The sequence below is a fragment of the Saccoglossus kowalevskii genome, chromosome 19 (assembly GCF_978046115.1).
Source record: "Saccoglossus kowalevskii chromosome 19, keSacKowa6.1, whole genome shotgun sequence".
Classification (NCBI taxonomy): domain Eukaryota; kingdom Metazoa; phylum Hemichordata; class Enteropneusta; family Harrimaniidae; genus Saccoglossus; species Saccoglossus kowalevskii.
The window spans coordinates 5,694,242-5,707,045 of record NC_140659.1 but is presented as its reverse complement, the minus strand read 5'-3'; the positions used below and the strand labels follow the sequence as shown (position 1 = coordinate 5,707,045).

The 12,804-nt window shown below is 34.0% G+C and overlaps 1 protein-coding gene across 1 annotated transcript in view; it reads left to right on the top strand.

The window, feature by feature from the left end:
- Nucleotides 1-12,804, top strand: part of LOC100369770 (phosphatidate cytidylyltransferase 2-like) — a 43,658-nt gene that overhangs the window by 22,734 nt on the left and 8,120 nt on the right. The window contains exons 2-9 of the mRNA XM_006817078.3: nucleotides 4,533-4,660; nucleotides 5,961-6,057; nucleotides 6,979-7,158; nucleotides 8,119-8,238; nucleotides 9,212-9,350; nucleotides 11,539-11,639; nucleotides 11,838-11,885; nucleotides 12,411-12,515. Coding sequence (XP_006817141.1) covers nucleotides 4,533-4,660; nucleotides 5,961-6,057; nucleotides 6,979-7,158; nucleotides 8,119-8,238; nucleotides 9,212-9,350; nucleotides 11,539-11,639; nucleotides 11,838-11,885; nucleotides 12,411-12,515 — 918 coding nt within the window. The remainder of the gene's footprint in view (nucleotides 1-4,532; nucleotides 4,661-5,960; nucleotides 6,058-6,978; nucleotides 7,159-8,118; nucleotides 8,239-9,211; nucleotides 9,351-11,538; nucleotides 11,640-11,837; nucleotides 11,886-12,410; nucleotides 12,516-12,804) is intronic.

Below are 12,804 nucleotides of genomic sequence, written 5' to 3'. Positions count from 1 at the left end.
TCAGTCGGCCATCTTTGTTGACACTCAGTCGGCCATCTTTGTTTACACTCAGTCGGCCATCTTTGTTGACACTCTTCCAGTCATTTTGTTGTCATTTTATCTATCTTTGTTGGCACTTTCATTATATGTATGTTGTCTCATTTAGCTATCTTTGTTGATTCTTTCATACATCTTTGTTGCCTTATTTTTGTGACTTTATGGTTTTTGATTTCAAATGTAAAACTGAAAATTATTGATGAATCTACATGTATGTAATTTCCAATTACTTGTACATATATACACTCATCCCATAATAATCTTCAACCTATTAATCTTATTTTAAATTAGAAAATCTTTTAATCATAGATAATGATAGATTTCTGATAGATACCTGAATGAAAAGTTAATTACAAAGTGAAATAGCTAACCTTTTTATTTCCATGGCAACAACAATATTCTGTTTCCTCAGTGACGGACATTATGGCTAACTTTATCATTTCTATGGCATTAGAGGCCTTAAACCTTGTACATTGTATCTATACTATGTTAACATTATGGATCTCAACAAATGAAATTTAGATGATGAAATCACAGCTGTGTTTTAACTTTACATTTCCAATGATTACCAAACATTTTACAAAATTAAAAGGATGAATTTGATGGTGTTTAAAATAGTATACAGTGTTTATAACATCATTGCAGATGTGAAATTCTCTCAAAATGAATCAGCTGATTCCACTGCTACTAAAATACACTGAAGTAAACCAGACTAGGATTGAGACCAGGAATAAACTTTGGTGAACCCGTGACCTCTTTAAAAAGGCGATGTTATACCATATGTATGTTACTGTAGTACATATTGAAATATTTCATTCCATTAACTTGACTCTTCAAAATATTATTTTTAACCCATACATATAGATATTATTATCTTTGTATTTTGAGAATGGCAAATAATATTTCAAATTCCAGTGATTTTCAATACGAATGTCATGTGTGTTTGTTTGCGCTAATTACAGAATGACAGAAAAAACTAATTGACAACAAACTCAATTTTGTAATGCTTATTACCGGTATTACTCTTGCCAAATTGGTTGTATTATAATAATTTAATCTTTCTTAACAATAAGTAGTTAGTTGAGCTGTATAAACTATGATACATGTACATCATAATTACAGATGCTGTTTGTATAACAGTTAACCAAAATGAATTGAAACCCTGTAAATGCAGCACATTCGATCAAATAAATTAAAACTCAATTTAAGTTTTGCATGATAAGTTTGGTATAATTATGTCTCCCATTGATTTATAGTCAATTAATTTTTAATTTTTCAAGATAGGAAGTAAGAAATCATTGTCTTTTGCCAGAGCTGCTGCTCAAGCCAAGGTAAAATTATCAAAAGTTTATAAGGCAAATGTTTAGTACTGTACTGTATATTAATATACATCTGTCACCGTAACGCCATAAGTTACAGCGTGCCGTAATTTTGCGGTATTTTACATGGTATTTTCATCCTACCATATTAGGAAATGCGAATTCCAAATATGGAATGATTATGTGCGTAAGCGTCCTCTAATAATAAAAACAAACATGGCTGCCATCAGGGTTTGACTGGACTCCACACAAAGAAGTTCGCTGATTCTGTTCTAAACTTTTTGGATTTTGGCATTCTCGTGATGTATCATAAAGAGAAAAAGTTGTATAATAATAAGTTTGTTACGAGGATACAGCAAAGTATGCACTCAGACAGTACACCTTCGCATCAACCTCCACTGCTCGTCAGTCGATACTCCCGCTGTACTGTCTTCATGCATACTTTGAGGTATCCTCGTAATAACCTCATATTATATATAAATTTTACAAATTCATTTTTGGTTGAAAGTAATAAAAGGAAAGGTAACAAGCAAATGTCACCTATATCACAGAATGTTCTATGCTTCATAGACTCGCACCACTATGCCATATTTTTCTAGGATCTCTGCGAGCTGCTATGGAATGCTGCTCAATTAGTTGGTGAAAACCGCTAAAGTCGAATAAACAGTGAAACTCAACTTTGAAGTGATCCCGAGCAACCAAATTTATATATGTTGCACATATAGGGGTATAATCTTGTTACACTGCTTAGGGGAGTCTCAACAACCAACCAAAAGTGCATTTTTATTTGAACTTTCAGTTGTTATTTTTACTGGTTGTGGTAGACAGGCAATGAAAATGTCTGAATATTCACCCCTGAGAATAGAATAAAACCTTTAGCCATATTACATGTAAGTGGTAAGTGATGGGGAAAATCATGTTGTGCATGTAACATCATAATGTCCTAGAATAGATTTAAAAACAAAACAAAAAAACAATAAACTGACAGCAGTGAACATACATGTACCGGTATGTACATGTACTGTGTGTACCAGAATTATGGTTGAAAATTAATATTCACCTAACTTGTACAGCTTAGTGAATAGAAATAGTGTACTACATGTACATGTATATGGAGTGTATACAAAAGGACATAAGGCAGACTTGCAACTATTGTATGAGACAGTCTCTCAATAAAATATTTGTGTTGCCAATTGCAGATACATGTACACATAGTTACAGTAGTGGTTAACGTTTGATTTTGATTACCTGCTCTATTCAAACTTTATTGCCAATATTGTGGTTATGTACATTTCTCACATTTTTCTTCTATTATTGTCTGGCCATGATTATTAATGACATACATGTACATACACATGTACAAGTATGGGCCCAGCTTATTTCATTGCATGTTTGCAGTCATCACACAGCAAACACTAAAATTGCATACTGTATTGAACACAAAACACTGCAGGTTTCATGCCACTAGTTAACCAATGGCTGCTCGTAGCCTAGCAAGGACCAATGAAATTTTTTAAATATTATTTTTCTCAGGTGCTCCCTGTTTGAGGGCGTAATCACCTGGGTCAGAGGTGAGACCAACATGTGGTCTTTTGTTTACTACTTAGCGGCTGTGTACCTGTGGGTTTATTCTGTGTGTTAATGGATGTTCTAATCTTGGTATTTTTCCAGTGATTTCTCTAGGTCCAATCCAAATACAGTAGGTGTGTCTTGTTTACCTGAGATTTGCAAGAGTTTGAGCTGGCCAACATGTTAGTTTTTTTCATATGGTTGATTACTGGCATGTTGATTTCCCATTTTTGAGCCATATTTTCAACTTTCTTTGTCATTTTCATATAGCAATCTCGTCGTATGTTAACATTATCGTCTATGGAAATTCAATAAGTGGTATGAGCCCTGAAGTAACAGTTTGCCTAGGACCACCTGAGGTTGTTGTTTTAATCATAATTATGACTCTATTCACTGGAATTTAGTCATTTCTGGCAGATCTCATCTTACATAACCCAAGTTTACTTTGACCTAATTATTATAAGTTTTGACCTCTCCTGACCTTGCATAGATCTGATAATTATGAGGTTGTGTGTTCAAGCACACATTTCATGAGATCAGCTCCATTTATTTGGCAGGTATAGTGCAAAATAACTGGGAATCTTTTTAGCTCCGCTGTCGACTTTGTCGAGCGGAGCTTATCATATGAGTGATTGTCCGTCGTCGTCGTCCGTGTCAATGTTTTACTTTTTCGACTTCTTCTTGAAAACTACAAGCCTGAATGCTTTGATACTTTGTGTACATGTACCTTTGGTAGACCTCTCTGAGATTTGTTCATTTCATGATGATATCTTCAATTCTCTAATTTTGATGAATATTTTTGGTAAAAAGTGATATTTTCCACATCTTATTGAAAACCGCAAGTCTGATTGTTTTGATACTATACATATTTTTCATTCATATATTTCATTTTTTAATGATACTTTCTGTTCTTTAATTGAAATGTGCATTGCTAACAACGGAGCTATCTCAGCCGAGAGGCTGCCTGTTTATACAGTGATTGTTCAACAATGGTAAAAGTTTAACTGACATTTTTACTGTGTAGCCAGGTCTCAAAGAGGGTCTAGCCAGGTGGGCGACGAGAGGGCACCAATTCCAAAAGAAAAAATTATCTTCTTGAACAGGGATTTGTCTGATTTTGACGATGTCTAAATAATACAAATTAATATTATTAAGTATTCAGCAGCAATTATTAAACAACAGTAATTTTTCTAAATTTAGGTTTACTAATAAAACATCAAATTCAGATTCAGGGACAATCTACTGTAACCTGGCAAATTCAGATTCAGGGTTATTACACTGTAAACAGTCCAGTTCTGGGCCAATATACTATATGATAATAATTTCAGGTTCAAGGCCAATATATTTATATGATAATAATTCAAGTTCAATATACTATCAAGTGTGTCAATGTTTAACAATACTTTTTACTATTTACATGTAGTACAATTATTAATTTTAAATGTGTATGGAATTTTTTTTTCTTGTAAAAATGAAAATTATTTGACAAAAAAAAAATGATTGGAAAAAAGACATGTCACTGTTACAGTACCATTTTTTAACATCTATACATGTAATGAATATACCACCGACAAGGTACTAATATTTCTGCTATTAAATTTTTTCCAGACTACAGCTGCTTCATCTCACATACCTCCCCAAGTTGATGATATTTTACCTAATTTAGATGACAAGAAGCCACTGATACCTCCGCAACAAGACACAGTACCTGAAGTACTGAAAGGTCTGCCACCAAGGTTTGTATAATATTCAATAGATGAACTTCTATGTCTGCTGCATGAATTAAATGTTTGGATTTTGAACTTGAATTCCCTTATTTAATAGTTCAATGCTGAAATACCAATTCTTTTTAGAGAGAAAAACCCATGTTTATCAAATCCCACCCAAGTTTTCACAACACTACAATGCTATGACCTTTGTTTGTTCAATTTTCACATTCAATTTCATGCATACATGTACGTGTGAAAATGGTCTGTTCAATGTATTTACTAATAAAAAAACATAAAAAAATACATGCAGTGTTTCATATTTCCTATTTAGAATTTCTTACTGCATACATTTTATGTATGTCCACATTGTATGGACATTTGAAATTCATTGAAGTTTTCATAACAGCTCTCATACATTTTGGAACATACATGTACATGACGTGTTCATACAGTAACATGTCAACTGGATTTAATTTGTACTATATTTATAATAATGATGATTTTCTCACTAAAAACATGTTGTTGTAATTCATTGTATAACCTACAATGTAGTAATTGACTAGAAGTAGAGGTCTGCTTTGTTTACCTCAAAATGAGCAGTCTATGCTAACAGCATGATACTCCCAGATGAAAGAGCTTTGTAAATATCAGGGAATGTAATTTACAATTTTTCTATATCACTTTTCTTATATATATTCAACATTTAAAAATGTGACATCACAATTAAGAAAATGATTTATAACTTGAGAAATATTGATGCAAATTAGTTCAATTGTTTTGGTGTACATACCCCGGTACATGTTTTCTTGTATATAATAACAATTATGGAAATTATAATATTGCCAAGATATTAAAAATATAAATATTGTCAAAAAGGTAAAATGAATCAATTTTTTTATTTCACATGTTGTAAATAAAGTGACACTTGTTTTCTTCTTTCTGCAGTCAACAATGTATATATAAAACACTGTCATCAATAAGTTATATAAAATATATAATATAAAGAATTGAGAATTTGTTAGAAAAAATGTTACAATGAATATATTCCATTCTGTTGTTATGGCAACCATTTTATATGTATGGTTTGAAATCAGTATGTTACCATGTTCTAAATTTTCAACCAATTTGAAGTCCTGTTTTTGAAGGCAAAATAGCAAAATTGTTTTTAGTGAAAACTGAAAATTTACTTAAATTTTGTTTCTTGGTTCCATAGTTAGGGTTCATTTCCAGAAATATTGAAGAACATTAGAAAAAAGTGCAGAAAACTTTGGTGAAAAGATTAAGGCAATTACATATACTAACTGTGAAGTTTTAATTATGTTTCCAGATGGAGAAATTGGATTATCCGCGGTATTTGGAGTATTATAATGGTTGCAGGGTTTTTGCTCATCATTTGGATTGGTCCACTCGGTTTAGTCGCATTGGTGAGTGGTGCATTCTGGGAAACCAATGTCAGATTGAGATAATGTCATTGTACCAGTGACTGGTTGGAAAAAAATGGTTGTTCACATTCAAAGATAAAATAACAGCATTGATTGTTGCTGTCATGGGCTGTGTTATCGCAGTAGATAATAAGTCTGTGTTGATCAGTCACTAACATTTGTTATCACACCTTCGTATACTAGTTGAGAAAAATGTAAACACAATATTTCACATTGCATATTATCACTGTAAAATGATTTGATGATTCATTGATATCAGACTGAGATAATACCATAATATTATCACTGTAAAATGATTCGATGATTCATAGATATCAGACTGAGATAATACCATAATATTATCACTGTAAAATGATTCGATGATTCATAGATATCAGACTGAGATAATACCATAATATTATCACTGTAAATTGATTTGATGATTCATAGATATCAGACTATGATAATACCATTATATCATCTTTGTAAAATGATTTGATGATTCATTGATATCAGACTGAGATAATACCATAATATTATCACTGTAAAATGATTCGATGATTCATATATATCAGACTGAGATAATACCATAATATTATCACTGTAAAATGATTCGATGATTCATAGATATCAGACTGAGATAATACCATAATATTATCACTGTAAATTGATTTGATGATTCATAGATATCAGACTATGATAATACCATTATATCATCTTTGTAAAATGATTTGATGATTCATTGATATCAGACTGAGATAATACCATGATATTATCACTGTAAATTGATTTGATGATTCATTGATATCAGACTGAGATAATTCACAAAAGAATACATGTATCTCTTGCAAAATTGTAATAGTTTAAAAAAAAACTTGTTGCCAGATGTCATTTCTCATGATATTTTCTTTTATTTAAACTTAGATCATGTTGATACAGCTGGCCTGTTTCCGTGAGATTATTAATATAGGGTATGCAGTGTACAAATCACAGGATCTACCATGGTTTAGGACGCTCAGTTGGTATTTCCTACTTTGTGCAAATTACTTTTTCTATGGAGAAAGTACCAAGGACTACTTTGGAATTTTGGTACATAAAGACTTGGTAAGTATTTTCTAAAACTGGCATGATGCAATGGATATTCATCTGGGCATGGTACAATTGATGTATATCTGTTGGATGCAAGGGTATGCATCTGGGTGGGTGCAGTGGGTATACACCTGAGCATAGTACAATGGATGTACATCTGGCTGGGTACAAGGGAACACATCTGGATGGGTGCAATGGGTGGATACCTGGGCATAGTACAAGGGTATACTTCTGGGTGGATACAACAGGTTTACATATGGGTGGGTACAATGGGTATGCATCTAGGTGGGTGCAGTGGGTATACACCTGCGCATAGTACAATGGATGTACACCTGCGCATAGTACAAAGGTGTACATCATGGTGGGTGCAAGAGTATATATCTGGGTTGGTACAATGAGTGTACGTCTGGGTGGGTGCACTGGATTTACATCTGGCCATGGTACAATGAATGTACACTTGGGCACAGTAAAATGTGTACTTCTTGGTGGATATAAGGATGGTACAATGAGTTTACTTCTGGGCATGGCATTATGGCGCTACATCAGGGTGGGTGCAATGGGTATACATCTGGGTAGGTGCAATAGGTATACATCTACACATGGGCATGATACAAGGGTGTACACCTAGGTGGGTGCAAGTGTATAAATCTGGGTGGGTACAATGGGTTTACACCTGGGCATAGTACAATAGGCTAGCATGTTCATGTCATATGAGTGAGGTTGTGGGTTTTATCCCATTAGCAACTATAAATCATATTGTTTTGAAATTACCATCTTATCAGGTTGAGACTATTACTATGTGTTGTGTTGTTTCTGGACAACAAAATCAAATGAATAGAATTTGCATATATTTAAACTGTCTCATATAATAACATTTATGCATGAATTTACACTGTTTATGTATCTTGACATTCAGATTTTCCTTCCCTGTGTTCTCAAATTTAGACTTAGTATAAATTATATTTTCTGTTGTAGGAATTTCTACAGCCACTTGCAGATTATCATCGGTTCATTTCCTTCACTCTATATGTACTTGGCTTCTGTGCTTTCGTTCTATCCCTAGTGAAACAGCACTATCTGGTGCAGTTCACTTTGGTGAGTATCAAAGGAATTATTAGGGGTGGGCTGTGATGGGGTGGAGTCATCGATGGGGCAGAGGTGGAGGGTCAGATTTTGCAGGTCAGTTTGGTGAGTATCATGGGATAGTAACACATGCTGTCTTTGATGTGAAGTAATATGTGTAGGCCTTCATATGTTACTTACTAGCACGACTTAGGTCAACATGTGCATATGCTCAAAGCATCAAATTAGTGAAATTAAATGTCAGTGGAAATAATTGGTTTCACAGTAGCTCAGGACTTCACTTCTATACACCAGCTCTATGAATAAGTGATATCAGGTGATAACTTCATAATGTTTCCTGGGTGAATTAGGAATACATCTGTGTAAAAGCTTCATATGCCTCAGTATCACTTCAAAGGATTAATTAATCGCAGCTGAATACATGTAATTGTTCAGTAAAATTTAGTCATCTAATGTTTAATAATCTAAATATTTATTTAATTTTGCTTCCCTGCCAAAAAATAAATTTCTCAGTGCTTCTGATAAAATCTGTGTGGACAAAGTGAGCATGAGATTTTAAATAGAATCGTTATTGCTATCATACCCCATATTTGAGGTTTTGATGAAAAGTACAATCTGAAAAACATGTAAAAAATAAATAACACTAAAAAAAAAAATCAAGCAAGACGCTCAAATTTCTAAACATAGAATAAATGGTTAATTTGTATTCTCTGAAGCAGCACTTTTAATTGAATTTTCTCGTTAATTAAAACAGTTATAGATGTGTTTCGCCATATCATTTATGTTTCCATCTTTATTTGTCATGAATAATGTTGTGTCTTTTGAACAAAGTTTCTTTTTCTTTTATAGCGTATAACTGACATGACAGCTAAAAAATAATAGAGGGCGCTTTTCATATTATGGCAACAACTTCATAGTATCAAGTGCATGAGGGCGCTGTTCATTGCTTATACATTAATGATTATTTCTTTTGTTTTTTCTACAGTTTGGCTGGACCCATGTAACATTGTTGATTGTTGTGACTCAGTCTCATCTGCTGGTTCAGTGTATCTTTGAAGGCTTGATATGGTTCCTACTCTCCACTTCTATGATTATCTGCAATGACATAATGGCTTATATCTTTGGTAAGTAATCTGCTATTGTCTTCTAAATGCGTGTATTTCAACATTCAGTGACTTTACAGCAAACCTCTGAAATATTGTGACAGCAGTTTGATAAACTAGCTTGTGAATTTCCAGATCTTTGGATTTTCAATTACCAGATGAGTTTGTTTATCCTAGATGATGGCAGTTGTTTTCTGTCTGGGTTTAACATTATCAAGGTCGGTTTTGTTGGAGCAATGTACGGTATTATCATCTACATCAATCGGGGAGGCCCATAAAACTAAAGTTATTTATTAATCTCACTATCATTGTTAATTTACATATATAGACAAGTGTAAACTGAGAACAGACTTTTCAAGGTAGAGTGAACCAAGTGAGTATTGGTCACCAAATCCGGGAGGAGAATAACAAGAGAAGAGCACTTGTAGCCAAGGTGTTTATTGCTCAACTGCTAGGCCTGGAACCGAGTCTAAATACTCACCAGATGTTCCATACAATGTATCAATATCATTATACAAATATAAACGTTATACAGTCAAACCTGTGTTAATGGCCACCTGGATACAGCGGCCACCTGCCTATAGCGGTCACAACAGAACAGTCCCTACGAATTTTACATGTAAAGTACCCTGTTTATAGCGACCACCTGCCTAACGCGACCAACAGCCACGCTTCAGCGGCCGCAGTGATCAGTTGAACTGCATATAACGAACATAGTTCCCGGATGTCTTGCAGACTACTGCCTTACATCTCAGACAACTAATAAGCTCACAAAAGACAAAGTTAGCACGTTTTCACACCTTTCATTCAACCGATGGCTTCGGCAATTATGTTTTATTCTTGTTTATAATTCAGTTTACCACGGCAAGCACACTGTACCGGTGGAACGCCAAAATCATAATTAAGAATTTGAAAGTGTCGTGATAAAAAAACATGCTGTCATTGATGTTTTGTTGAAATATGTATACCATGGGAATAACTTACAATTTTGTTCAATGAATGAATGGAGCAACCACAACGATGACGACCCACAAAAGTTTTGCGAGTCACCGGGACACAGTCACGGTCCCTATGCATGTGGCTGGGGTGAATCAGAATGTCGACGGTAAATCCCAGATCGAATTGATTACCAACAAAAAAACATAACAACTCACTTGTTATTTAGTATCGATATTTATTCACTTTGAACTCCTATAAATATCGATAAATACGCATGTAACTGGAACTGATATCAAAAAGGAAAAAAATCAACGCAATGGCCATGCCTGTTGTTTATCCATCCAAATAAATTATGCTAATTAGCCTTGCGCATGTGCGTTCTTGTTCTTCCGGGGTTATGATAACTCAGGTCAAAAAGTAGAGTCGCTTCCGTTACTGCCTATTGATCACTGTGAGGGAATGTGTGTGCAGTATCGTCTCGTTGTCCAACTAAATTCATTCAACTATTTTGTTTTCTCGGTTGCTACTGCTTCGGTACATTTAACAATAGATGCTTTTAACAATGATGCCAGTTCAATGGCCAAAGTCGCCAGGCATATTTCATATGTTTCTATTGTTGCATCAGTACAATAACATGGAAGTCGCACAGATTCGATTGCGCAAAGTAATGTTTTGATTAGGGATCAACCATTTCGTAAGTGAGGTACGTCGAGAAGATTTTTGAAAAAAAAATGAACAAAATGTTAAGGAAATTGTGATTGGGGAGGAAACTTTCAAGTTGTCACGTAACTGGAAGAAGATCCATCACTACAATTAATAAGTGTTCTTTTCGTATACGTTGTAGGGATCAATAAAGCACTGCTAACTGTCCCTCTCCCTTCTCATTGAAAGAATTTGCTATAGCCCAGAGACACTCAGATTTATTACAACAGTTACCAGACACAATAGATATTAATTAAAAGAAACATACAAATTCAGAATAGCTAAGCAAAGCAAGCTGAGTGATTTCTTTAGTAGGAAATGAGACTAAAACTGTTGCTGAACATGAACTTTACTGTACAAATCTTAAAATATTTAACTTTTATACTACTCATTATTGTGCAATGATCGATTTAGTTAAATTAGTGAACCTGTATAGAAAGGCAACCTGTCTATAAAGGCCAACATTTCAAAGTCCCTTGGGTGGCCGCTATAGACAGGTTTGACTGTAGCCTCAAATCATTACAACAAGGTTGTATTGGAATGATTAAAATTGTCTTTCATTTCACAGGTTTCTTCTTTGGTCGCACTTCCCTTATTAAGCTGTCTCCTAAAAAAACATGGGAGGGTTTCATTGGAGCATTTTTCTCTACTGTACTCTATGCTTTTGCTGTAAGTATTCTGCTTTTCATTCTCAATAACAAACCCAATAATAAGTCTTGATGGTTTTGTCCGTGAGTATTGTGTTATTCTATCAGCAAATATGTCTTATAGCTAGAGATTAAGAACAACACATAATTTCCACTGTGCTGTTTTTTGCAGTCTTTACATCATCTTTGCATTAATATCTGTGTTTTATTTTTTCAATAGATGGCGTATTTTCTGGCTCCATACCAACATTTTGTATGCCCAGCAAATGTGAGTAACTATACGTAACTTAAATATCGTATGAAACAGGTAAAAAGTAGAACATCTGGGTAGCAGTAATATAAAAGTAGTAATAACAGGGGGTATGCACATTTTCATTTCTCCATTTCTTTGTGTTTTGAGGCAATTATGTGACATTTCATGGTGTAATGAAATTATTGGAGTAAGCAGACGATATTTATGCGTTTTTCAAAATGTTGGTACAAAATCTGCAAAAAAAATGGGCTATCTTTTTTTTTTGTATTCAGAAGTAGAAATGTTCACCATCATCACCGGATGTGCTGAAAATCATTGATATTTGAAAGTTAATGAAAAAATATTACATTCATAATTCACACATATTCATATCACCAAATATCTCTCATAATTCTCCCAAAACGGCAATCCAGTACTCGCTCTCAGAGTATCATTTCAGAATGTTTCAAACAATAGCACTATGGACTGTGAACCATCATGACGAATAGAAAGAAAGGGCAGGGCATCTGAAGTTTCACTATGTTATTTGTTTGTTTCCAGTATGATGATGACTTGAAGCGTATTACTATGGACTGTGAACCATCATCCACATTTATCATGACGGAATATAATATACCAGTCATAATACGAGCAATTCTTGGACTGGTAAGCTACATGTACATATACTTTCAGATTAACGTTTGACATGTCCTGGTTTCCCCTTAACTATGTGTCACATACTCCACCACTTATATTTGCCATTTCAATAATTACGTAACTAGTATACAACTTACTTTTATTGTGTATAAACAAACATTGAACTTGAACCCCCCCCCCCCCAAACAGTTTGTTTTCCATGCAACTTGTTCTGGGCTACTATGGGTTCAAATAAACCACAAACTCTATCAGGTCATAGATCAAAGTTTGTTCAAATGTTGTGACAGGATATTGATGT